The sequence below is a fragment of the Mustela nivalis genome, assembly GCF_964662115.1.
Source record: "Mustela nivalis genome assembly, chromosome: 6".
Classification (NCBI taxonomy): Eukaryota; Metazoa; Chordata; class Mammalia; order Carnivora; family Mustelidae; genus Mustela; species Mustela nivalis.
In genome coordinates, this window is record NC_139025.1 from 21,062,772 (window position 1) to 21,089,281 (window position 26,510).

The 26,510-nt window shown below is 36.0% G+C and overlaps 1 protein-coding gene across 41 annotated transcripts in view; it reads right to left on the reverse strand.

Annotated features, from left to right (window-relative positions):
* CEP128 (centrosomal protein 128) overlaps positions 1 to 26,510 on the reverse strand; it is a 407,789-nt gene that overhangs the window by 298,379 nt on the left and 82,900 nt on the right. For all 41 annotated transcript variants that reach the window (XR_014313195.1, XM_082736376.1, XM_082736360.1 and 38 more), the window contains 4 exons: positions 22,532 to 22,618; positions 19,903 to 19,977; positions 18,217 to 18,349; positions 10,269 to 10,420 (listed from right to left, as the gene is read on the reverse strand). Coding sequence is in view for 40 of the 41 variants with exons in the window: in XM_082736376.1 (XP_082592502.1) it covers positions 10,269 to 10,420; positions 18,217 to 18,349; positions 19,903 to 19,977; positions 22,532 to 22,618 (447 nt within the window). In the remaining variant the exon portion in view is untranslated. The remainder of the gene's footprint in view (positions 1 to 10,268; positions 10,421 to 18,216; positions 18,350 to 19,902; positions 19,978 to 22,531; positions 22,619 to 26,510) is intronic.

A 26,510-nucleotide genomic window follows, 5' to 3' on the forward strand; every position in this document is an offset into this window, starting at 1 on the left:
AGAAGGGGCTAGCTGAGAGATCATGATTACCAACCCACTCAGCATCACACCTGAAGAGCTGGGGTATCACCCCAGAGGGAAGCAAGCTATAGTCCCTCAATCCAGCTCCAGTACAGTGACACAGAGGGTCTATTAAGAGGAAGGGGGACAGGTGCCTGGGTGGATCAGTGGGTTGGGGCCTCTGCATTCGGCTCAGGTCATGATCCCAGGATTCTGGGATCAAACCCCACATCAGACTCTCAGCTCAGCGGGGAGCCTGCTTCCTTCTCTCTCTCTTTGCCTGCCTCGCTGCCTGCTTGTAATCTCTGTCTGTCAAATAAATAAATAAAATCTTAAAAAAAAAAAAAAAACAGAGGAAGACATAAGTTATATAAACAGAGAACCGACAGTTTTGACTAAGGGGACTGACTTTATTTGTAACAGAACATAAAAAAATTACAGTCTAAGGATGATATCAAAAAATAATAATAAAGACAGCTCAGAAGAACATTCTTGGAGTCAGAAAATGCTCCCAAACACTGGCAACATCATACTCTTACAAAGAAGCCCATCTTGAACTGCATCGGACTGTGGTACAATTTATATCCCAGTGAACATAAGGAAGGAAGGAAGGAAGGAAGGAAGGAAGGAAGGAAGGAAGGAAGGAGCAAGCACTCAGCAATTAATGGAGAGGATAAAATCTATGTGGGATATCAACAGAGTCAGACTAGACAGAAGTTTAATCGGGAGATCAGGGAACTAGAGAGTGAAAGAGAGCCCAGCTAAAACCACAATCATCCCTGCTGGTCATGGAGACTCTGCACATACTCAAGGCTGCACCCTCTGAGAAACAACATCAGAAAATGCACACTGCAGGGAAAATAAGTTCCACTGAGCTACTCCAGTCAATTTGCTAAACTAACAGAAAAGCAAATAATAACAGCAAACCACAGAAGGTATAGAGTTCGTATCCAGACTAAATACATTACATAAAATTCAAATTCAACAAAACCCAGTAGACACGAAAAGAAATTTTAAAAGTGTGACCTATTCAAAGAAAAAAAAAGAAAAAAAGACAATCGAAACTCCCTTTGAGGGGGACCAGATTCTGAACTTAAAATTTTGTTAAAAGTTACTGCAAGTGTGCTCAAAGAGCTAAAGGAAACCATTTTTTTAAATGAAAGGTATCTATGATGACAATATCATAAAGACAGCAATAAAAAGACAAAATTTTTTAAAAATGGAAATTATGAAATTGAAAAGTCCGGTAAGTTTAATGAAAAATTCACTTGAAAGGCTCAATAGATTTGAGCTGGCAAAAATAATAATAAAAATAATGAATTTTTTTTAAAAAACCAAAAACATTTTTTTAAAGATTTATTATATGAGAGAGAGGGCATGTGAGGGAGAGGGGTAAAGGGAGAGAGAGAATCTCAAGCAGACTCCCTGCTGAGCAAGGACCCCCCCCCCAACACACACACACCAACCACACACACACACACACACACACACACACACACACACAAACAGGGATAGACCTCATAACTCTGAGATCATGACCTGAGCTGAAATCAAGAGTTGGACGCTTAACCAACTGAGTCACCCAAGTGCCCCCCCCAAATGCAAAAACATAAAGATAAATCAGTGGTGATTATGCCATCTGAAAAAGAGAGAGAAAAAAGAATACAAATGAACAGAGCCTCAAAGAAATGTGGAATGCTAACATACCTGCAGTAGAAATACTAGTTGTAATGGAGAGAAAGAAACAAAAAATACAGGAAAAAAATGATGGCTAAAAGTTTCCAAATTTGAAAAAAACATTAAGCTATATTGATGAACTACAAGTAGGATAAATACAAAAACCTTCACCCAAATATATCGGAGTCTAACCTGAAGGCAAAAACAATAAGAAAATCTGGAAAGCAGCAAAAGAAAAGTGGCCCATCATGAATGAAGAATCCAACAGGATCAAAAATTGACTTCTCATGAGAAACAAGGAAGAACAAAACCAGTAGGATGGCATAATCAAAGTGTGAAGAAAATCAACTAAAATCTTATATCCAGCAAAATTATCTTTTTTTTTTTTTTAATGAGGTGCAATAAAGACATTTCAGGCCAACTTTTTTGTAGAATGTATTGCTAGCAAACCAGCCTTACAAGAAATATTCAAGAAGTTTTTCAGGTTGAAAGCAATTGATATTCAATAGTAATTCAAATCAACACATATAAAGAAAGAGTGCCAGGAGAGTCAAGTGATTCCACCCCCATGGTCACAGATGACCGTACCAATGATTTGATACTGAACCCAAAATAGCGATGGCTCAAGTTTTCTTATCTTTGTGATCTAAAGAGTCTCAATGACCGCATCAGTTTGGTAACAGGTATGGAATCTGTTTTGTCCATGAAACCCAAAGGGCAGCTGTCAAGATAGTTTCTCGCCTCCCTACATTAAACCACCCATTTGAGTGTGTTCCAGTTTCTTGTAACCTAGAAGGAACAAACAATTATAACTGGACAATGTGATGTAGTAAGTCTATAAAAGTATAAAACCATTGTTTGGATTTTCAATCACCAAATACCAATTTCTATTTAAAGGTATTTCTGCTGCTTTTTGTCTTTTGATGACTCTTTGTCCTCAGAGGATGGGGGCCATCTTGGTACAGTAGGGATGGGTGCTCCTCATGCCCACTTCCTAAGGTTCGGACTCCCCATACCCCTGTTCCCCATTTTAAGTCTCACTATGATTCATGCCCATCCTGGCTTTTCTTTTCTTTCTTTTTTTTTTTTTTAATTTCTTTTCAGTGTTCCAGAATTCACTGTTTATGCACCATACCCAGTGCTCCATGCAATACGTGCTTGAAGTGAAACTTCAGTGCTAAATGTGAGTTCAATGATTATGACTTCACTGCGGGCAATGAATATTGCTTTCATTTGTGTACCCCTGGATTCCAGCACCAGACTCAATACCTAATAGACTCTTAATCAAACTTTATTGAATGAAAGACTAAATAAATTGGGTTTTTCTTGCCAATTAGAAGATAGAAAAACAGATCATTAGACCAGAAACCAAAACCAAACCACATATTAAGTTATATAACCTAAGCATACATATGGATGGAAGTCTCATAAAATCCTTCGAGGAATAAGCAAAAAAATGTATCTAATTTTTTATTAAACCCTACCTACCTATCCAGCTCTTAATAAAAGTTACTATATATTTTGGTTCTCAGATTTCTATTCTGTTTATAATGTCCTGTTCTCTGCTAGAATTAACTATCTTATTATCTTATTTCTTAACATATTAATGATCCATGGTTTTTTTTATTTTTTTATTTTTTATAAACATATATTTTTATCCCCAGGGGTACAGGTCTGTGAATTGCCAGGTTTACACACTTCACAGCACTCACCAAAACACATACCCTCCCCAATGTCCATAACCCCACACCCCTTCGCCCAACCCCCCTCTCCCCAGCAACCCTCAGTTTGTTTTGTGAGATTAAGAGTCACTTATGCTTTGTCTCCCTCCCAATCCCATCTTGTTTCATTTATTCTTCTCCTACCCACTTAAGCCCCCATGTTGCATCACTCCATATCACTCAGCATCAGGGAAATACAAATCAAAACCACAATGAGATATCACCTCACACCAGTCACAATGGCTAAAATCAACAAGTCAGGAAATGACGATGCTAGCGAGGATGCGGAGAAAGGGGAACCCTCCTACACTGTTGGTAGGAATGCAAGCTGGTGCGACCACTCTGGAAAACAGCATGGAGGTTCCTCAGAATGTTGAAAATAGAACTGCCCTATGACCCAGCAATTGCACTACTGGGTATTTACCCTAAAGATACAAACGTAGTGATCCAAAGGGGCACGTGCACCCGAATGTTTATAACAGCAATGTCCACAATAGCCAAACTATGGAAAGAACCTAGATGTCCATCAACAGATGAATGGATAAAGAATATGTGGTATATATACACAATGGAATACTATGCAGCCATCAAAAGAAATGAAATCTTGCCATTTACGACAACATGGACGGAACTAGAGAGTATCATGCTTAGTGAAATAAGTCAAGCAGAGAAAGACAACTATCATATGATCTCCCTGATATAAGGAAGTAATGATCCATGTTTTAAAGGTGATTTCTGTTGACGCCAACATCTGAAGAGTCTATATGCCTATTTCTATTTCTCGCTTGGATCTTGTATTTTAGTAATGGGTTTTCTTGATAGGACTGCTAAGTTTTAATCAAATGCTAAACACTGTATGACAAATTACAGAAATAATGAGGGCTCTGGAGGATAATGCCATCCTCCAGATGGGCAGTTAGGGTAGGGACGAATAATGTCACAGCAGATTCCAAACTATGTTACAGGTTTTGTGACTGTTGGTACATTTCTAGCTTACCCAGACTCCTAAGGATTAGCCCTTCGGGTATCCCAACTGGAAGTATGTGATGATTAGCACGGCCCTTCTTCTTAAATACATGACTCCTCCTGTCCTTATACCCTGGTAACTCTCTGGTAACGCCAAACATATTTTTAAAAATATATGTCTTACCCAGGTTTTTCTAGTTTTTCTCAGTAGAAAGTTTATTCTGCAACAAGCTAATCCACCATTAATAAAGACAGAAACTGTTCACTAATCAGAATTGCCAAAGTTTACCTAATTTGTTAATCTTCACTAAGGGAGAGCAAACTATAGCCTAACAACATCATAGGTTCCCCCCAAATAAGTACTGTATCACATAAACTCACACTTCACACAAGGAAAGTAATAGAAATTAAATGTGTTTAATACATATGAAAAAAATTGCCAACACTGACCTTTGCTTATGTTAGCCATATGTTACTTACTAAAACCTTTTTTTTGCAAAGATAATTTATACCATTTGAACATTTAAGAGTATAACAGGCGCACTGTTTTCATTAATGCTGAATATAATCTTATAGAAAGCTGCCTGAAAACAAAAATCTAAAACACAATTTAAAACTTCACTTAAAATGATAAGGCTATCAAATTAAAATCACTGTAAAAGTAACTATAAAGGCTATAGAAATAATGCATGAACAATTAAAATGTGTATTACAAAGTCTACTTTATATCCATTTAACAGCATTTGTAGTGGTCAAGAAATGAACAACTATGAATTATTAAGATTCTACAAAAAATATTACCTCATTTGTTACATATCACCTATTTTTCCATAGCAAGTCCTTGAATAGTTATTCCCAAAGGCATGTTATCTTTATTATTGCTTTTAACATCAAATCTATCTATAATTAACATAAGTTATCAGCACTTCATTGTTCTGTGAAGAAGGTAGTTTCTCCCTCTTCCCCACCCCAACTTCATGCACGTGAAAATGGACACGTGCACACACATACCACAGAGATACACAAACGCCTACATGCTCAATTTACACATAAAACACGAGGCAAAAATTATCATGACTTCAGAAAATAAAGAATTTGAAAATTTACACTTTTATTCCTGAATTATTTCCTTAATGACCCTACTAAATAGTAAATCTTGGTGATGTCTTAAAGGAAAATTTAAAATATTTGGTCCACTTCTACTTTCTGGTTTGATGAAAATACTCATGCAACTCTCAGTTACAAAAAATAGAAGAGCTGCCTTTCTTCACAACTCCAATATTTCCATATAGATGAATGATTTGAGAACTAAATCATCTTCAAAGTGTAAAAGTTTACCTCGTTTTACATGTAAGGCATGTCTGCCAGTAGTCATCTTCATGAAGAACTTGGAGCATAGAGCCTCTGTGTGTCTGTTAATTTGATTGGTAACAGAGGCAGACCTCATCTCCCTAGGTTCAACAGTTTTAGCCTGCCTATACGGTTTTGCTGCCAATATTATTTTTCTTTATAATCTGTGTATTAAAAATTACTTAGTACTCAGTACATTATTTTACAACAAGAACTTGAATAAGAAATAAATTATCAAGATAAAAAAGAACAACAGAAAATTACAAACAGGGCAATTAAGGTCTCTAAGAAGGACTTTAAAATAGTATTGAAGGGGGCATTATTACAGAGCAAAGCATCCAGCTTTATATAAGAAATGCAAGAATCAAGAGTTTATCTTAAAAGCATGTTAAAAGGAACAACCTTCCTTCTGTTCCTGAAGCACTAATCATCAAGAAGAAAAGTTATTATTGATTATCATTTCTGTTTTCCACTACCCTCTTTTTGAAAGTAAATTATGGCATTACAGTTCCAAGTTTCTGCTAATGAATAATCATGTCAGTTGTCACTCAATTATCACTTTCAACATTTAATCTAAATTATGTACAGCACCTTGTTTTTTTTTCTTTCTTTGAAGTTCCTCATTGAATTTAAAAGTCAAATTTTTTTCTTCAAGAAAAGTAAGTTGATGGAAGATGGAGGCTGAGATTAAATCAGGGGGAATCATTGATCAAGGATACTTGGAATTCTTATGAATACAAATAGCCTATCAAGGTTAATGAGGTTCAACTCAAGTTTAGAAAAAGAAAAAAACTGTACTTAGTATTTCCTATGCATATACAGATTTAGGGTTTTAGGTACAATTTGAAAGGTAAATTATGCAAACCCAAACTCAGCTTTCATTCTGCTTTTTTACAAGCTCTTTTCACTGTTTTTCTCCAGTGTAAAACAACTGCTTAAAATATATAGTCTGGATCAACAAAAACTAAGGCAATTAGTGAGAAAGAGCAAAGGTCCCCTTGAATGCTGACAGACAAGTCTTCCAGAAATTAATGTGCTTTAAAGAATGGCCAGACAACAAAAGTTAGCTTTGAAAAATAACCATAAAAAGTGTTCTACAATCTACTACTTCAGTCAACAAATACTAATTGAGTCCTAATATGGGTAAGACACTGTCAATGGACACAAAGAAATACAGAGATAAGACCTGGTTCTTAACACATACTCATTTATGACCTGAAAAAGGATATATGTATTTAATTCATAAGTGGCTTCCAGAATGCCACAAGTCTGAATTACAACATCAGTGCATACTGGTAAAGGGCCCAGAGCAAAATCTGTGCACAGCAACGTATCAAAAGAAAATGCAAACAGAAGGATGAGCATCAGAGTGAAGGCAGAGGAGAATGTTAGAAAGACAAAAGAAATCAGTTCAACATGCTCCAGAAATAAAAACAAGATCTGGTGAAATAAACAGATCCCTGGTTACAAGAACCCTGTTAAAGAGAGATAGAGGGTGGGAGAGCCTTACCGTAGCCAGGAACAAACAGTCCCTTATACATCATTATGCTCTGATTGTGTCTACCAAGCAACTTTTGATTACTAATTTATAAAACCCAGGAATAGAAAATTGGGAGACTGGTGCCCTGTATAGAAGTGTTCAAATATCCATATTGAGCCCCCACAGGGTATATCAATGAGCTGGCACTCTTTTATACACTGTCTTCTAATGGGTTTGTTAGTATGAACCAGTCTCCTGGGCCACATTATTTCTAGGACACAGAAAATTCAAGTGCCCAGATGTAAGAACAAGACCTTGAAACATGAGGTCTTCGCCAAGGTAAGGATATTGAGGTCATATTTGTCTTAGTGACAGGGTAGCCTCTTCTGCAGTCCCCTATCTCCTTCATTTCAACTCATTTTGAAATTTTAAAGACATATACCTAGATACTTTAAGGCAGTGTGAAAAATGTGCAGTAAGAATATTAGTGATGTGAGTAAGAGGACGGGTACAGAAGGAAGGACTTTCACTTATAGCTGCTATAGTAGAAGGCGGCTTCAGGAAGGAAAAGGCTTAGGATTTCCACAAAAAGAGGACATTACAGAAACAGTGAACTATGGGAACAAAGAAAAAAGAAAATGGAAATGAGTAGTAAAGTTTAAGAGAAAAAGACTGTGTATAAGGTTTTGGAGGAAAGGTCTTAGGAAGTTGAGATTAAAGAGAAAGAGACTAGTGATTGAACAAACCACAGGGAAGAGGATTGCAGCAAATGTTTTGAGGTCTGACCAATAGTCACATTTTATGTATGTTTTCTTATTTATATTCAGTTTTTAAAAAGAAACTAAAGAAGATTAATATTCATTATAGACTGCATAAGGCAACACCAATTGTTTTTCCAAAGAGAGAGAGTGAGCACAAGTAGGACAGAGGGAGACAATCTTAAGGAGGCTCCAAGACCAGCACTCAACCAAATGTAGGGCTTGATCTAATGACCCTGAGATCATGACTCAAGCCAAAACCAAGAGTCAACACTTAACCAACAGCCACCCAGAGGCCCCCAACAACAAATATTTTTGAAAAATAAAGCAGAAACCAAATGCTTTTCAATTAAATTTCAATCAAATACCCAACAGAAGTCACCTTGAGTGACCCATGACTATTATCTTCACAGAGTCTACTCAAGACATCATTTTGAAAACAGCTTGGAGATATTCAAAGGGCCTTCACTAGGTATGAAAAGCTATAATCAGAAGCATCACAAAATCTGAAAGAATGGATATAAAATTTAGGTAATTATTTTATTGTTAAAAATAAAGAAAGGGGGGAAAATGAAACTGGTTAATGGGAATTTCTTCCAGAATAAACAATGTCTTTTTGTAATTCCTTTTTGATGGCAACTGGGAGAAAAAATATTTAATCCTCCAAAAGGAATTTGAATCAGATTTGAGACAAACTCAAAGAACTTTATGCATCAATTTAGAAGGTCACACACACAGACAAGGAAATTTTCCAGCTTTTGTTCCTTGCCATGTCACCACCAACTAGAACAGTGCCTGGCATGTAATAAACAGTCATTAAGTATGTAGTATGTGAGTCAATTTTCGATCTCTCTGCCCAACTGTCTTTCACATCCAAACCCGTAAAACCAATCCAAACTAACCCAAGAGAATGCCAACTCTTTCCCTAACCCAGGTGAAAATGTTAAAAGAGCCATTGTTAGGACAAGGGGAAAGCAGGCTCTTTGAACAGGAGCATTATTAGATTATTATAATATTTTAAATGCCTATGAATGTGAAATTTTTTTTATATGATTCTGCAAGTGGTAAATGAAATGAAACAATGGAAAGGAAGGGAGGGAAGAGGGACAGAACAATACGTGGTTATAAACAGCTTACCAAAGTGATTTCTCTACCTTTGATACTTACTAGCATAGTATTTTTTTTTAAGATTTTGTATTTATTTATTTGACAGACAGAGATGACAAGTAGGCAGAGAGGCAGGCAGAGAGAGAGAGGGAAGCAGGCTCCCTGCTGAGCAGAGAGCCCGATGCGGGGCTCGATCCCAGGACCCTGGGATCATGACCTAAGCCGAAGGCAGCGGCTTAACTCACTGAGCCACCCAGGCGCCCCTAGCATAGTATATTTTTAATTTTTAATATTTAACTTTGGAAAAATAAGATTTTAGCACTTTTGTCATCAGGATCAAAAGCTAAAATAATTAATACCCATGAAACAAACTTTAGAAGTCCTACAATTACAGTTGTTCTGATAATATTTCTGATAAATATTTATTATGCATGTAGAGGGCTTTGTAAAAAGTATGCCAATATTTCATTATCTTCATAATATGAATCTTGATCCAAATCTAAAATACATTTTCCACTGATGCACTGACAAGATGAAAGAGAAACTCAAACTGCAGTAACATTAAATACTTCCTTTGGATTATATAAAGTTAGGTATCTTTAACACCAATTTTCTACCTTTCACTATAATTTAGAAAATTCTTCAAATGTGGTATCTTATTACAACTAGTATGCAACCCCACTAATAAAAACAGATACAGAGGAGGACTGCTACATATCTATTTCCAAATGTGTCATCCAAGTTTGATATAATATACATAATTATATTAGAATTAAGACATTTCCTTTTAATAAAGTTCTTTCTTCTGATTTTTAATAGTTTTGAATAATTATCCCAATTCTGCCTCATGTAGAGCTGTGGGAGATTTAAAAGCCTTTATGGTACCCTTTTTGCTATGCCAGTTTCACCCCCCAAAATAAATGATAATCCACCATTCCTTCAAGAAAGACCCCTTCTATCTGAAGGAAGGGCTCGATTGCCACGACCAAAAAATATTTTCATGTTTGATAGGTTCCGGGCATTAAGGTCCAAATGAAAGAGAAATGAATCCATAGACATATCTATGTATAATTAAGGTAGTCATCTACATAACTTTACATTATGCTAGAGTTCATAAAATACCACAGACTTTCTATTAAAACTTCATTAAGCAATTCTATGAAACAAAACTAAAGTCCTTTGACTACAACTTAAAAATAGCAAAGTCACCTCAATTTGTGCTGCAAACTGTGCTTTCTCCTTGTCTCTTCGCTCCACGCACCGCTTCGCTTCCTCTAACTCAGATGCCATTGCGCTGAAGTTCAGCTGCACTCTCAAATCTGACATCTGCTTCTCCAGATTCTCTTTTTCCTGCTCAACCCCTTGAAAGAGAAAAATGTAAAGCTTGATTGTTGTTCTTTATTCACAGGAGAATGTACTTTCAAATGGTACAAAGCATTGATGTTCTAATATTCCAGCTAACATAACCCACTTATTAACACTGTCACTCAACAGACTTTTCAGAATTTGCCAGCCTATTGTTTCAAGTCTCACTCAGTATTCTAAAATATATACACTGATGTGTTATCCAATATTATTCTATTTTGATACTAAAACTTGAAATGATATAGGATTTCTAGTACAATTGAGCTCAGGAAAATCCTACATATTTTTCCTTTGGTTTTCATTAAATCTCTACCTCCAAATTCTAACACACAAATACTAAAAGAATGTTCACTTAAGTTATACATTAGCTGAAAGTTACTGAAGTTGACACACAAAATAATTCTTTCTTGCAAAGGAAACAAATGTTACTGTTAAATCTCTGTGTATGATCACTAACTAACTTACTAATTCTGGAGACTACCACCTGAAATTATATCACTGAACAATACAGACAGACTTAGTATTTAATTCAACATACTTGGTCTGTGATGCAAAGGACACTGTACTACCATCTTCTTCAAACATAAATTACACAAAAACCTTTTCTTAATAACCTTATATTCTAAGAATAGAAATAAGATATATAAACCACATCCTTAAGTCTTAGATGACAAAAATTGGAACATGTATTATCAATTTAACTGTTTTTCTAGTAGTTTCCTTTCCAGGAAAGGAAAAGAAGGAAACACTAGCAAATTGAATTTATACATCATTCATAAGACACATGTGAACTTAAGAGATACCAAAGTGTTCAAAATTGTATATCAAGGACATACATGGGTGGAAAATACATAGGCATTTTAATAGCATGATAAAAGCAATGACAGATACTATACAGATATTTTACAGATACAGTTATCATACAGAAATATTACAAAGGATAGAGTTATTAACTCTATCTTGATGAAAAACTCAGGTAGAAAGACATAGAAAGTAAGTTAGATTTAAAGAATAAATAAAGAATGTCACCAAGCAAAGGAGATGAGGAGTTGGGGTGATAATTCAGGGAAAGGAAGTGGCATAAAGCACAGAGGTCCAGTACTGGATTTAATTTTCAGATAAATGCACTCAGCACTTCCACATAGCTACCACATATGAGGGAAGGAAGAAGGACAGTGGGCAAGGTGTTTACACATTGCTAGGGAGCTTAGAAATTATCTTATAGACCAGGAGTTAGCACACATTTTCAGTGAGTGGTCAGATGGTAAATATTTTAGCCTTATGATCTCTGTCACAACTGCTCAACTCTGCCATTGCATTGCACAAGCAGCCTGGACAGTGAATAAATGAATGGGAACAGCTGTATTCCAATAAAGCTTATTTACAAAGTCTGGATTTGCCCCTTGGGCCATACTCTACAAAGCCCTGCTCAGGCATATTTGTTTATGTGTAAAAGTATTTATTCATTTTACAAACACATACTTTAAATTTTTTATTTAGATAGGTATAAATAGGCATATATATGTGCATATAATATATACCTTTAGAGTGTCTATCTTAATATATAGACATATATTTCAAGATATATGTTAGAATATATACAAAGTAACAGGAAGATATATTATAAAAAATATGGAGATATTAACACATATGAATACATGTATAAATACATATACATAATTTGTGAAACATATATTTAATGTGGAAACATAGTAATTTGTTAAGTTTCATAATCTAGATGCACATAAAATAGTATGGATATATATAAATATATACTTAGGCACACATACATACATATATAATGAAACATTTAGCAAAATTAAAATACTCAAAATGTAAGATATAAAATAAAAATTGTGTTACAAACACTCTCCTCTCACACCCAGGAGATTGTCTCACACACTTCACTTTGAAGAACACTTGCTACAAACATGATGGGTCGGAGGGTGCCTGGGTGGCTCAGTGGGTTACGCCTCTGCCTTCGGCTTAGGTCATGACCTCAGGGGCTTGGGATCAAGCCCCGCATCGGGCTCTCCACTTGATAGGAAGCCTGCTCCCCCCTTTCTCTGCCTGTTTCTCTACCTACTTGTGATCTCTCTCTCTGTCAAATAAATAAATAAAATCTTTAAAAAACAAAACAAAACATGATGGGTCAGTACAGCATAGCAGTTCAGAATTCAAGTTTGGGGAGAAAGAGATTCAGGTCTGTTACTTCCCAAAACTATGACCTTGGGCAACCTCTTTGTTCTTCAGTTGTGGTTTTTTTTTTTTTTTTTCCCTAACTCATTCAAATGAGAATAAGACTAGTACCCTTCTTATAGTGTAGTTCTTAGAACTTAAGACTGAAGTTCTAAGAACTAATGAATAGCAAAATGCTGCATATATAGTAAGAGCTCAATAACCTAGAACAAAAGGTTTTAAGCAAGAGTAACATGAATGGATCAGAGAAAGACAACTATCATATGATATCCCTGATATGAGGAAGTGGAGATGCAACGTGGGGGGTCTAGGGGGTAGGAAAAGAATAAATGAAACAAGATGGGATTGGTTGGGAGACAAACCATAAGAGACTCTTAACGTCACAAAACAAACTGAGGGGGGCCAGGGGGAGGGGGGTACGAAGAGGGTGGTGGGGTCATGGACGTTGGGGAGGGTATATGCTATGGTGAGTGCTATGAAATGTGTAAACCTGGAGATTCACAGACCTACCCCTGGGCCTAATAATACATTATATTTTTTTAAAAAATATTTTTAATAAAAAGAGTGACATGAATGGTTTGTGGCTTAGAAAGCATCCCTTTAGTAGCAGCAGTATCGAAGACAGATCACAGAGGAACTAGAATAAGTTAAGAGGGTAATACAAATGAGACAAAGCATGCCTAAACTGGGACAGTGAGAATAAAAAAGAAGATGGGCCAAATTCAAGAAATACCAAGATCTATAAATAGGCAAGGACAAAGCAGACGGAGGAGAGAAGGAATAATTTCTGATGTTCTTTGTAATCAAGTCTCGGCTATTTGGATAAAGGATGGTGGCACAGACTGAAACAGGAAATAAAAATAGTTGACTGGTGCATTCTGTGGAATAGCAGATAGAGATGTCCAATGAGAGACTCCAACTGGGTGGCTAAAGATTAGTGGACTCAAGATTTCATTACAGGTGACAGCGAAAGCATAAGATTTAAAGAACAACCTCTAGGGAGAAATATTAAGTGAGAAACCCCATAAGGATGATTCTAAGCAACACCCAGCATTTAAAAGACAAGCTGTAAACAAACAGAAAAGATTCAAACAAAAAGAATGAAAACAAGGAACTCAGAAGAACCAAGAAAGAGTAGAAACATGGAAGTCAGTTAAAGAGATCCCAGAAGCAAGAGGAAAAAACTGGGATCAAGTTAAGAAAAGTAATAGCATGATTCCTTTGACTTTGACTCAGAAGACTACTAGTGAAGTAAGGTCAATTTCATTTTTTGTTTTTTCAAAGACTTATTTATTTGAGAGAGAGAGAGGGAGAGAGAGAGAACAAGCAGGGGGAGTGGCAGTGGGAGAAGCAAACTCCCCATAGAGCAGGCAGCCCAATGCAGGGCTAGATCCTAGGACCCTGGGACCATGAACTGAGCCAAAGGAAGACTTAACTGACTGAGTTACCCAGCTGCCCCAGCAAAGTCAATTTTAAAAACAGATGTGGGGGGCACCTAGGTGGCTCAATGGGTTGGAACCTCTGCCTTTGGATCAGGGTCCTGGGATCAAGCTCTGCAGAGAGCCTGCCTCCTCCTCTATCTCTGCCTGCCTCGCTGCCTACTTGTGATCTCTGTCTGTCAAGTAAATAAATAAATTCTTTAAAAAATAATAATAATAAATAAATAAATAAATGAAAACAGATGTGGGGGGTGCCTGGGTGGCTCAGTGGGTTAAAGCCTCTGTCTTCAGCTCAGGTCATGATCTCAGGGTCCTGAGATCATGCCCTGCACTGCTTCCTCCTCCCTCTCTCTCTGCCTACCACTCTGCCTACTTGTGATCTCTGTCTGTCAAATAAAGAAATAAAATCTTTAAATAATAATAATAATAATAAATAAATGAAAACAGATGTGGAAGTTACTTTGCAACCAGTGGAGAAACAAACAGCAACCAGAGTGACTATGAGTGGTATCTTATGCAGATTCAAAAAAAAAAAAAAAAAATACAAGTATTCATAAAGATTAAAATTTTAGAACATTAAGAGAAGGTGAAGAAGTTCATTATCATATTGATATGAGACCTTCCAGATATTTTTAAACCTTGTAAGTAGTTAAGGAAAGTGACATTCTTCTAGTCTTCAAAGACTTACACCAAGAATAACTAGATTTTTTAGAAGGAAAGAAAACATGTAACAAACGTACCAGAGTCTTTTTCCAAACAAAATAAGTGTTAAGTGTTACATAAGTCTTATGTGCATCTTTATGAAAATCTGATGAATAATCAAAAACCTTGGGATTTTACTTTTAAAAATAAATTTTAAAATATTTGATGTCAAAATATATTTCAGTTATAACACATGAAACTTAAGTGAACTTAATGGCATGCAATTATGTTAGGATAGGTATGCCAGAATTTGCCTAGTGAATATTTTCTGGCAATGTGGAAATTCTAACTTAGGCAACATACTGAGTTATGTGTGGGGAATCTGGGAAAATATTTATCTTTCCTAATTTTGATAGTACACCAAATGCTCACAAGAGTTTCTCCAATAATTCAGATATTTGAGTAGGAAGCTTCCTTATGGAAATAATTTATAAGCTGAGCAATCTGGACTAGTCTATTAGGAACCATTATAAAATTTCAATATTACTATATCTGTTACAAGTAAACTTCCAAAAAGAAATACATCTAGACTCATTAAATTCCACAACCTAAATCAATACCACCACTTAAAAGGTATTCTAATATTTCTCAAACATAAAATATTCTTAATCTACATAAGAAAAAGCTGGTCATAAAGTTCATGACCACTTTTGCCAGATGATTCATTTCTGTCACGCATCTTGATCACAAAAAAGACAGGATCTCAATTTTAATTGTACATATTTCAAATTGGGATAAAAGAAAATGAAAACATAGGTAGGGGTACTTCCAATTTAAGTACAAGGAGAAGTACACACACACATTTAGGCATGGAAATAAGAAGCTAGAAAAAAATTCCACTACTTAGCTTTGCTGGCTCTTTCTAGGAGAAAGCCCCCCATGAGATAAATATGTCTGAAATGTGTTTAAAAATAAAGCAGAAGAGAGATTAAAATTGGATGTTAATATCAGCAATGAACAAGTTAAATCTGAAATTAAAAACATAAAACCATTTACATTTGCATCCAAAGAAAATACTTAAATGTAAATCTAACAAAATCTGTATGACAAAAACTATAAAACTCTGAAGAAAGAAATCATAGTTGAAGGAAATAAGTAGAGAGACAGTTTATGTTCATGTATAGGAAGACACAATGATGCCAAATGTCAGTTCTTCCCAACCTGATCTACATATTCAATGCAATCCCAATCAAAATCCCAGCAAGTTATTTTGTAAGTATCAACAAACTAATCCTAAAAATATATGGAGAGGTGAAGGATCCAGAACAGCCAATGCAATATGAAGGAGAAGGACAAAGCTGGAAGACTAACACTATCCAACTTCAAGACATACCATAACGCTACAATAATCAAGAGTGTGGTAAGAACAACAACAACAAAAAATAGACAAATACATCAATGAAACAGAACAGAGGCCCAGAAATAAACCAACATCAAAGCAGTCAATTGATCTCTGACAAAGTAGCAAAGACAATACAGTAGAGAAAATGTTGTTTTCAACAAATACTGTAGGGCGGAACAACTGGACATCCACATGCAAAAAAAAAAAAAAAATCTAGATACAGACTTCTAGGTATGGAAATAAGAATTCCTTTTACAGCAATTAATTCAAAATGGATCACTGACCCAAATATAAAACACAAAATTACAAAATTTTTAGAAGACAGGCAAAGTTGTGGATGACCTTGAGTTTGATGATGACTTTTCAGGTAGAAGAGCAGAATTATCACCTATGAAAGAAATAACTGATAACCTGAACTTCACTAAAATTAAAACTTCTCAGTTCTGCAAAAGACACGGTCAAGAGAATGAAAAGACAAGCTATAGACTGAGAAATTATTTGCAAAGACATAGGGTGTTATCTAAAATATCAAGAGGACTCTTAAAATTCAACAAGATGTCAACCAACCTGCCTAAAAAATGAGCCAAAGACCTTAATGAATATCTCATTAAAGAAGATATACAAGCTGGGGCTCCTGGGTGGCTAAGTGGGTTAAGCCTCTCCCTTTGGCTCGGGTCATGATCCCAGGATCCTGGGATCAAGCCCCGCATCAGGCTCTCTGCTCAGCAGGGAGCCTGCTTCCTCCTCTCTCTCTCTCTGCCTGCCTCTCTGCCTACTTGTGATCTCTGTCAAATAAATAAATAAAAGCTTAAAAAAAAAAAAAGAAGATATGCAGGTGAAAATATGCATAATAAAATGTGCTCCACATCATATGTTATCAGGGAAATGTAAATTAAAACAAGATACCAGGGGCGCCTGGGTGGCTTAGTCCTTAAGCATCAGCCTTCAGCTCGGATCATGATCTCAGGGTCCTGGGATCGAGCCCCACATCGGGCTCCCTTCTCAGAGAGAAGCCTGCTTCTTCTTCTCCCACTCCCTCTCCCTCTCCTACTCCCACTGCTCCCACTCCTCACTGTGTCTCTGTCAAATAAATAAAATTAAAAAAGAAAAAAGATACTATTACAACTGCAAATACTTACAAAAATGTGGAACAACAGGAACTCTCATTCATTGCTGGTGAGAATGAAGAAATGATACAGCCACTTTGAAAGACAGTTTGAAGGATTCTTACAAAACTAAATATACTCTGACCATACAATCCAGCAATTATTTCTTTGGTATTTACTCAAAGTAAATGAGAACTTCTGTCCATACAAAAACCTATATACAGATGTTTGGTTTATAGCAGCTTTACTCATAATTGCCAAAATTTGGAAGCAACCAAGTGGTCTTCAGTAGTGAATAGATAGATAAACTGTGGTACATTCAGACAATGCCAAAAAGAATTAAAAAAAAAAGGGGTGGGTAGGAGATACAGAACTACCAAGCCATGAAAAGACATGGAGGAAACTTAAAGGTATATTATAAATGAAAGAAGCCAATCTGAAACACTGTATGATTCAACTATATTAGATTCTGGAAAAGACAAAACTATGGTAACGGTAAAAAGATCTGCTTGCCAGTGGTTAGAGGGGAGAGAGGGATGAAAAGGTGGAGCACAAGGGATTTTTAAGACAGGGAAATTACTCTATGATACTGTAATGGTGCCTAACTTTCATTTATACATAGTCCAATCCTACAGAATACACAACACCAAGAATGAATCCTAATGGAAACAATGGACTTCAAATGACAATGATATATCAAGGGTACGTACACATCAGTTATAACAAACATACTTCCAGTGAGAGGAATTTGATCATAGGGAAGACTATGCATGTGTGGGAACAGGGGGCAAAGAGAATAATCTCAGTACCTTCTGCTCAATACTGCTATAAACACAAATCTAAAAGATAAGGTCTGAAAAAATATCAATGCTAAATTATGATTAGCTTACTGAATAACTTTGTTTTAGATCAAGAAATAAAATGATGAGAGCACACTGAAAATGGGAAGTATTAAAGAAAGATTAAAAAAAGAAACACCACACATTTACAAATCAGAATTATACCTCTCCTAAACCTCCAGTCATCTCCTTGTTCATCCTGAAGGTTCAACTGCTGCTTGGACATCTGAGATACTTGATGTTGTAAACCTTTTCGATCACCTTCTGCTTTCATAAGTTGTGTACGGAGCTCTTCCACCTAAATACATACAGTCAAAAATGACATTTCTATCAGTTTTAAATGCAGGAAAAGAATAACTGAACTTACAAATTATTTCAAATTATTCTTCTAGGGAAAAATATTACTTCTAACGGGCTATTGTCAGCACAAGTTGAAGCCAAGTTAATCTCCTTGTTATGCCAAGCACACTGGAATAGTCTCTTGCTCTATTTCTTTATTCCTCCCATTCCTTCCACAAAGAATGAATGTCTTTTCCCCTTCTCTGTGTCTACTGAGACAAAGAATTTGACACCAAAGGGGAAAAAAAATCCTTTATTGTGAACTTAGTCCACTCTACTACTATTAACCCAAGCACCCCCATAACTCTTTTTCTACTTTTCACTCCTTTTCTATGAATATGGTCTATCTATTGATAAACTCAAGTGAAAAGATCACAATTTAGCATATTTTACTATCAAAGTACTGTTCAAAATAAGAAATAAATGCTGCTGAATAAACTATAAACTCCTTGAGGTCAGTGACTATGTTATTCATCTCTGTTTCTAAAAACTAGCAAATTGCCTAGCACACTTCAGATATGTCCCCAGGAACCATTAAACAAATTAGGAGTCTCAAAAAGACTCAGTTAAAGTCACAATGACAACCTGTACAGAGTAAACTTTTATTTCAAAAGATGAGATCAGAAATCACCACAAGTCAAAGCTCGGGGAAAAAAAATTAGAGTAGAAGGGACTACAAATATAAACTTTCAAAAATGAAAGTTCAGACTTTGAATGGCTGCAGAACAAAGCCAGTGAACATTTTTAAAGGTTTTGCAAAAAAGGTATTATGGTGTATTTTCAGCACTAATTGTCAAAATGTTTAAGCATCTATGATGCCTGACATCTTTGCATACCTAGCAGACTACATAGCGAGTTACGTAAGCCACACCTCAGAACAGAGAAAGGTATGAGTGCGGTTTATATTAAACACAGGCAGAGAGGCAGTTAGAAACCTATATGCCCTTATCCAATGTATGTATGTAAGTTACTGAGGTTTAAATAGCAGAAGCACCAAACTCTCATTATAGGCTAATGGGTTACAAAAATGTTATGTTTTAAAATTAAGCTTTATCTTTGGTTAAAAGGGACAGGTAGCATCTTGAAAACATAAATATAAGATAGTGCAAAGTAACTTGAATATGTAAAGGTCTGTTTCATGCATTTTATTTCTTCCTTCACTCTCCAATGCCTCCTTGAATAAAATTAAGCCTCTGGGAAAATTTTATCTTACACATCCACTCTCATTTTTACACTGGTTAGGCCAAGAGAGATAAATCCTAAATTGGAGCAGCAATCAGCAAGACACACTAGCACAGTGGGAACTTGGTCCGTGTTTTGTACCAGCTTGTTCTGACTCATCCTGAAAGGATTTCATCCTCTGCTTATGTGTTTTAATATACATTCCTTAGGAGAAAAAAAATTCTAGACCTTCGTGGGTTTTTTCTACCTTTCACAAAGACATTTAACAGAAAAGGAGACTCAACCTTGATTTAATTTAAAAGCAGATTATCATAGCTTGCATAGACTTACCTGATGCAGAAGTGTTTCTCTGCTGCCTTCTGACTGATTCAATAACCTTCGGGATACCTCTAATTCCTGTTCAAGCTAAAGTTTCAACAAAGGATAAAGAAAAATATCCAGTGGAGCAGAAAATAACTAAATTATTATGGGCATAGTTTAAGAGGAGAAAACTGGAGAATTTTTCAGAAGATATTTACAGCTAATATGAAAAAATAACTTGCTATCAAAACATCAATGTCTCCATGAAAATGTTATTTGCATAACAAAAAGTGAACCAGACGAGACCTCAGGGGGTCAGTTTCATCTCAACTATGACACTCTCTTCCTTAGGTCTCCTTTCTATCATCTCTATGATAAGGGCTTTATATTAGACAGTCTCTGAGATTCTTTCCAGTTCTAAATCATTGTAATCTAAATTCCAAAGCAATTTTGTCCTTCGGTATACGTAATGTCATATGAACTGAATTAGAATACAACTTGAAGGACCCCATATGACTAAAGTATATTTCATCCAACTGGGGATTTTGTATATTCTTAATATTCCAACATTCCTAATATTTCCCATTATTCACGACATTCCTAAAAGTAAACACATTTAAGATTTCCTTAATAATATAATCATAAGATAAATATTCACAGAAAATGTGCTAGTTCGATGACCAAACACCTGAAAAGTGTGAATGTGCCTAGCTTACTACAAGTTGAAAATATAATGATGTGAAGGGGAGAGGAATATGCCACCACCTCTCTGTCCTGCCCCAAACATGCCTCTTTGGTGTAAGGATTTTTTTGAGCTGAAGAGAATCAAGACCCAAAAGACTCAGGAAAAGCTTTTTACTTATCCCTTAATTGCATTAAAGAATTTAGAGAGAGAGTCTGTACTAGAAAGAGTGCTATTACCAAAGATAAGTTTTTATATATGAAAGACTTATCTGTGAAACAAGGCAAACATTTGTTGACCAAACATTTGCTCTTCTCCCCTTCCTGTGATTTTTGTCCTTCTCCCCTTTGAAGCCCAAGACCCTCTGTCCCATTTCCTCAACTCAAAATGGTATATAAGCCTCAACTGCCTGTCTGCCTTTGAGCTCATATTTTTATGCAGCTCCTATAAATACAAAATCAGATTTTTTTCTCTTGTTAATCTATTTTATATCAACTTAATTATGAGACCAGCCAAAGAACCTGGAAGAGTAAAGGGAAATTAATTACTTTTCACCCCTATAGACTGGACATACATTTGTTAAAATTCCTGAGATTACATATGCTAGACATGCTTGCATCTTTTAACAGTAAGCTCTTTTGTGAAGCCACAAATTTATATTAAGATGTTATTAAGCGCTTAGATTTGTGATAATCATCCTAAGTTATCATTTCATTTGACCAAACTACTACCCATGTATTAGTCCTTTAAATATTGTCCATGGGGTAGGTACAGCAATTGAAGAGTAGCACAGAGGGGCACTGTAGTTCTGGATCTTCACTGTACAGACGGTAATATGAATCTATGCACGATACAACTTCATAGAAACATGAACGAGTGCACAAAAAGTTGGTGCAATCTGCATAAATTCTGTGGATTATACCAAAATCAATTTCTCAGTTTGGATATGGAAGGACAGTTATGCAAAATGTTATCACTGAGGGAAAGTGGTTGAAGGGCACATGTGCCCTCTCTCTACATTTTGTCTTGCAACACCTTATGAATCTATATAATTACTTCAAAATTTGGTTATATAGGTTTTTAAAAAAAATTATACATGTGGCCAATAAAATATCATAATCTAAAAAAAGTAATGTATATATAGAATCACAGAAACCACACAAAATACTATCTCACTTGTCTTCTAGTTTCCCTGGAGAAATAAAGAGGGAAGGAATCAGACTTCAGTTAAAATATTTTCAAAATCTGCCAAAGCCCACACTGGTCATGCTCCCTGGATAGTATCAGCAGCCTCAACTCCTTAAGGGCAAGCATGATGGCCTGACATGACTATCTAACCATAATGGGAGCATGGAAGCATCATTTAACTAGACATAGGTTGGTGAAATAAAAATCGAGGAGGTAAGGTCGATTTATAGAGTGATACAAAGCAAAGAACATTACATCAGGGGCAATTTTTATTTTATCATACGTTACCTTGGGCTCATTCTTAAATCTATTCATTTGCAAACTGAGAAGAGTTGGCTGTCCTCTAAATGCTTAACTCTAACTTAGTAGGCTCTATAGATTCACAGACATGATTATATATGTCAAAAGTTCTTAATATTTAATGCACCTATTTTCTATGATGAAAATGAATATATTCAAAATACCCACCCTTTAAACAACAGATCTTTCCTAAATAACCCTGCAACAAAGTCAAGCTCCCTAAATGTTTCCTGGTAAGGAGTGATAAAGTTAAGTTGCCCTCTTAGAAAGGGAGTGGCCAACTGAAAAGGTAGCAAATGACCTATACATGTTTCCCAAAGCAACAGCAGAGGACAGCGAGCCATCAAACCAAGCAACTTCATATCAAAACATAAAGCCTTCACTGTTCTAACAAATGTTCTCAGGGACAATTTTCAAGACACTCAACAAGTATCACTGGCCCCATTTCAAAGAGCATTACTTTTTGAAAGATAACTTTCAAAATCTTACTTGACTCTTCTCAGTTTCAGTCTGTTTTATCTTGTTTTTCATGACTCCCTCATTTTCATCTGCTTTAGCTTCTTGTTTCTTCAATGCCTAGAAGGAAAGATATGAAAAAATATGTATTATTCCAAAATACACATAAAACTGAAAGACACTATTAGGATTTATTAAGAAAAGGGGGGAAGAACATGATTATGAGTTGTACAACATATTCAAAGGAATTACAACTCTCTCATACACTGAAGTCATAAGAACACTTCAGCAGTGATATTTATTTTTTATATATCAAATATAAACTACTTCTTGATCTTTCTAATCAATTTCCACTTAGTTTCACTTTGTCCCATCTTTGGGTATTTTGTTACACATTTAGGGAGTAGAGACAGCTAACAATTCTCTTGGAAACAAAGCTAACTTCCAGGTGAGATAATGTATAAACATCATATTATCTGTTCAACTATTTAGACATAATAAAAATTAGCTCACTAGTTTTTCAAATTCTGAAAAAAAATCTTTAGAAACATGCTTGTTGCACATGTATTACATATATGATATTTTATTGCTACAAAGAACTGGCTCTTCAAACCATTCCTCACAAAGAGAAAACAGAGCATTCTTTTTCTACATTTGTCTCTCTTTAATAAAATGGAAAAAGGAACTTCAAGAAAATTCTAATTTCAAAGGGTAACCAGAAAAATGGGTGTTTGGGTTTCCTATACATTAAAACAAAATTAAACTTGAGGAAAAATATATATGTACTTGCAGCAAAACTTCATGACATTTAAAAGACATTCTCTTTGTTTAAGAAAAAATTTTGATAATTCTAACATTTAGACTTAGCAAGGTGTATGTTCAGAGGACACCCAAATTGAGAAAAGCCAAATGCCAGAGGTCTCCCAACAAGATCTATGGTGCCCAACAGGAAAACGATTTTTAGACAAACAGCAAATGTGTTAAAAACCATTTTGATGCAGAGGCAACTAGGTGGCTTAGTCAGTTAAGCATCTGAATCTTGATTTTTGCTCAAGTCATGACCTCAGGGTGGTGAGATCCAGCTCTGCGTTGGATCTCTGTGCTCAGCAGGGAGTCTGCTAGAAATTCTCTCTCCCCCTCTTTCTCTGCCTGCCTCCCACCCTCATGTGTGCTCTATTGAATAAATAAATCTTTTAAAAAACTTTTTTTGATGTAAATATAATCAGTCATATTCAACTTCCTTATCTTACATATTCAACAAATAACACCTAAATGCATTTACTATATGTCAGGCACAATGCTGAAGCTACTAATATACATGCATATGAAATAACCATGGCCTCCTGTCAGGAAATTACAGCTCCCCCTCCCATGGCTCCAACTCTAATAAAAAGGAATTGAGTAAAAAAATCAGAGAGGCATCATCAAAATGAAAAATAATTTTGGTTTGAGTATAGTAATAATATTATAACACTTACAGTATTCACTATGTCCAAGCATTCTTCTACTTATATATTAAATACATCATATACATTGAACATATACATTTAATCTTTATGATGTGGGAAACAAACACAAAAGAAAAACTTAGATTTGCTTACTATCTACAGCCCACTGACAAGTTCTTGCAAAAGGCAGAGTGCCATTCCTTTAGGAACCCAGCTGCCTCAATGTTAATGCTTTGATAAGAGCAAAAGGCAGTCTTTGCTTAAGATTACCCTCACCCCCAGGATCCTAGAAGTCTACTTTAACATATAAAAATTCCTTTGAAAAATTCCTTTATCTCTAGCCCCCAAGATATACATTAGCAATCGTCTTCCAAGCATAGGAGCCACTGATACACATCTGAAGGGTCTCATGACTAAGTTTTAACTAAATAGTAATAAATGACCTCTTCCTAACAATAGCTAGCCTCCTCTAGGCCCTGAAAACCTGCCTCCAAAATACCTTGGAGGCTTGTGCCATCCTTAACCTCCTCCCAATTTGAAAGTATATCGGCCACTCCTCATAACCCTGGTACAGCTCTTTCTACCATGAGTTCTGTCCCTCTACTTTAATAAAACCACCCTTTTGGGGTGCGTGGGTGGCTCAGTTGGTTGGGTGACTGCCTTCAGCTCCGGTCATGATCCCAAGGTCCTGGAGTCAGGCCCTCATCAGGCTCCTTGCTCAGCGGGGAGCCTGCTTCTTCCTCTCCCTCTCCCTCTACCTGCTACTCACCTGCTTATGCTCTGCCGAATAAATAAACAAAATCTTTAAAAAAACAAACAAAGGAAAAACACCCTTTTGCACCAAAGATGTCTCAAGAATTCTTTTTTAGGCATCAGCTCTGAACCCCAACATTTCAAACCACATCATTTATAAATCTACAAGTTACCACTAAGCCAATTTTATTAAGAGGGAAAGTGAGGTACAAATAGTTGAATTTTACTGCTTTTCAAGTAGTTATCAAATGACTTTGATGTCTGATATTTGTCCTTTCTTGTAAGGTCAGTGGAATATGTAATAATATTTAACTCTATATGCTGTAATCTATTCATAGCAGAATGTGTTTATAAATTTTACCTGCACGAGAGTACCCTAGAAACCTGAAACTGACTGCAAGCTTATAAAGAGCCTGCAGGTTGACATTATATGGTGTCAGAACTGGGACCTGAAGGTGATGAACCCAGATGAACTAACAACCCCGGGCATTGTGTATGGTAGTCACTTCAGCCTCTTGCACCCTCTCTGAGTCATCTTTTTCCTTTTGGCATGACTGTTCCTAAATCTCTGTGAAAGGAACTATACTGGGTTCTCCTCATTACCCAAATGACAGCCAGATTTCAGGGGTTTGAGTCTTGGACATACATCTCACAACTAAAGATGGCTGTACCTGACATCTGGTCTTATACAAACCCTGGAGATTTTTCAATCAAATGGAAAAGAAGTAGCAGACATCAAGGCAGACTACTTCCACCCAATGCAAGTGAATTTCCATGCTGCTTTCCTCAGTCAATGGGCATGTGTAAGAGAATAAAAAGATACAAAGATGTTGTTGCCACACTTTTTAATCACTTCATAAAGTTTGAACTATTTCACTCCTCAACATCATCATTTCAGCCTAGCCCCATTTTGTTTTAAATAAGTTAAACAATTTGGTTATCTTTTTAATATTTGTTCATTGAGCTATAAACCAGCCTGGGCTTTTCCATGGTGGGGGTGAGGGGATTGTTACAGGGAAGAGGTCCTCTGGCAGCTGGTAAGTTTCATCAAACTATAAATAGCCTGATTCTGGATTCAAACTCCTGAGCAGAAGCCACTTCAACTCAAAAGGAGAATTAAGCTCCATTTCCCAGAGGGAAAAGATCAAAAAGTGTGTGATGTTATGTTAAAAACCACTAAAGTAATTAACACTTATTTTGGTAGATACTTTGAGACTACACAAATATCCTTAATGTTTCACCTACCAATTTTAACTCAAAGCCAGAGCAGAAATAACACTATCGGGTCTTTTTTAGCCTACAAAATTCCCCCCTCCCCCCACCAAACCTTATACTCTGATGCCACCAGATTCCTAGTACGTTAACTCAGAGTTCAGTGCTCACCAGTATGTAGAACACTAAAACTCTTTGCATTTACCCCCAAGATAACTTGCTTACCCCCCAAAACACTAATAAGTGAGCTGGAATTTATATAAAACTATTATAGATCAATGGAGTACACTCATCAAAGCTACACCAAACACTGGTTATCCTTACATCTTCTCCATCCTCATTGTTTACTTTCTTTGCACCTTCGGGACCTCCCCCACAGCCTTCTAAATCTCCCTCTCCAGGTTATGCAGAGCATCTTGCCTCTACTCCAGTACTCAATTTTGAACAGTTATACCTGTAACCACACCCAACACTCCTACTTCCCCAACCCTGTGAAGGCTTATCAGTTACCAGAACTCATTCCCCTGAAAGGGCAATGTGAGAAATTATTATTTTCATGCTCATACTAATAGATATTCAATCTTTATTTCTTATAATTA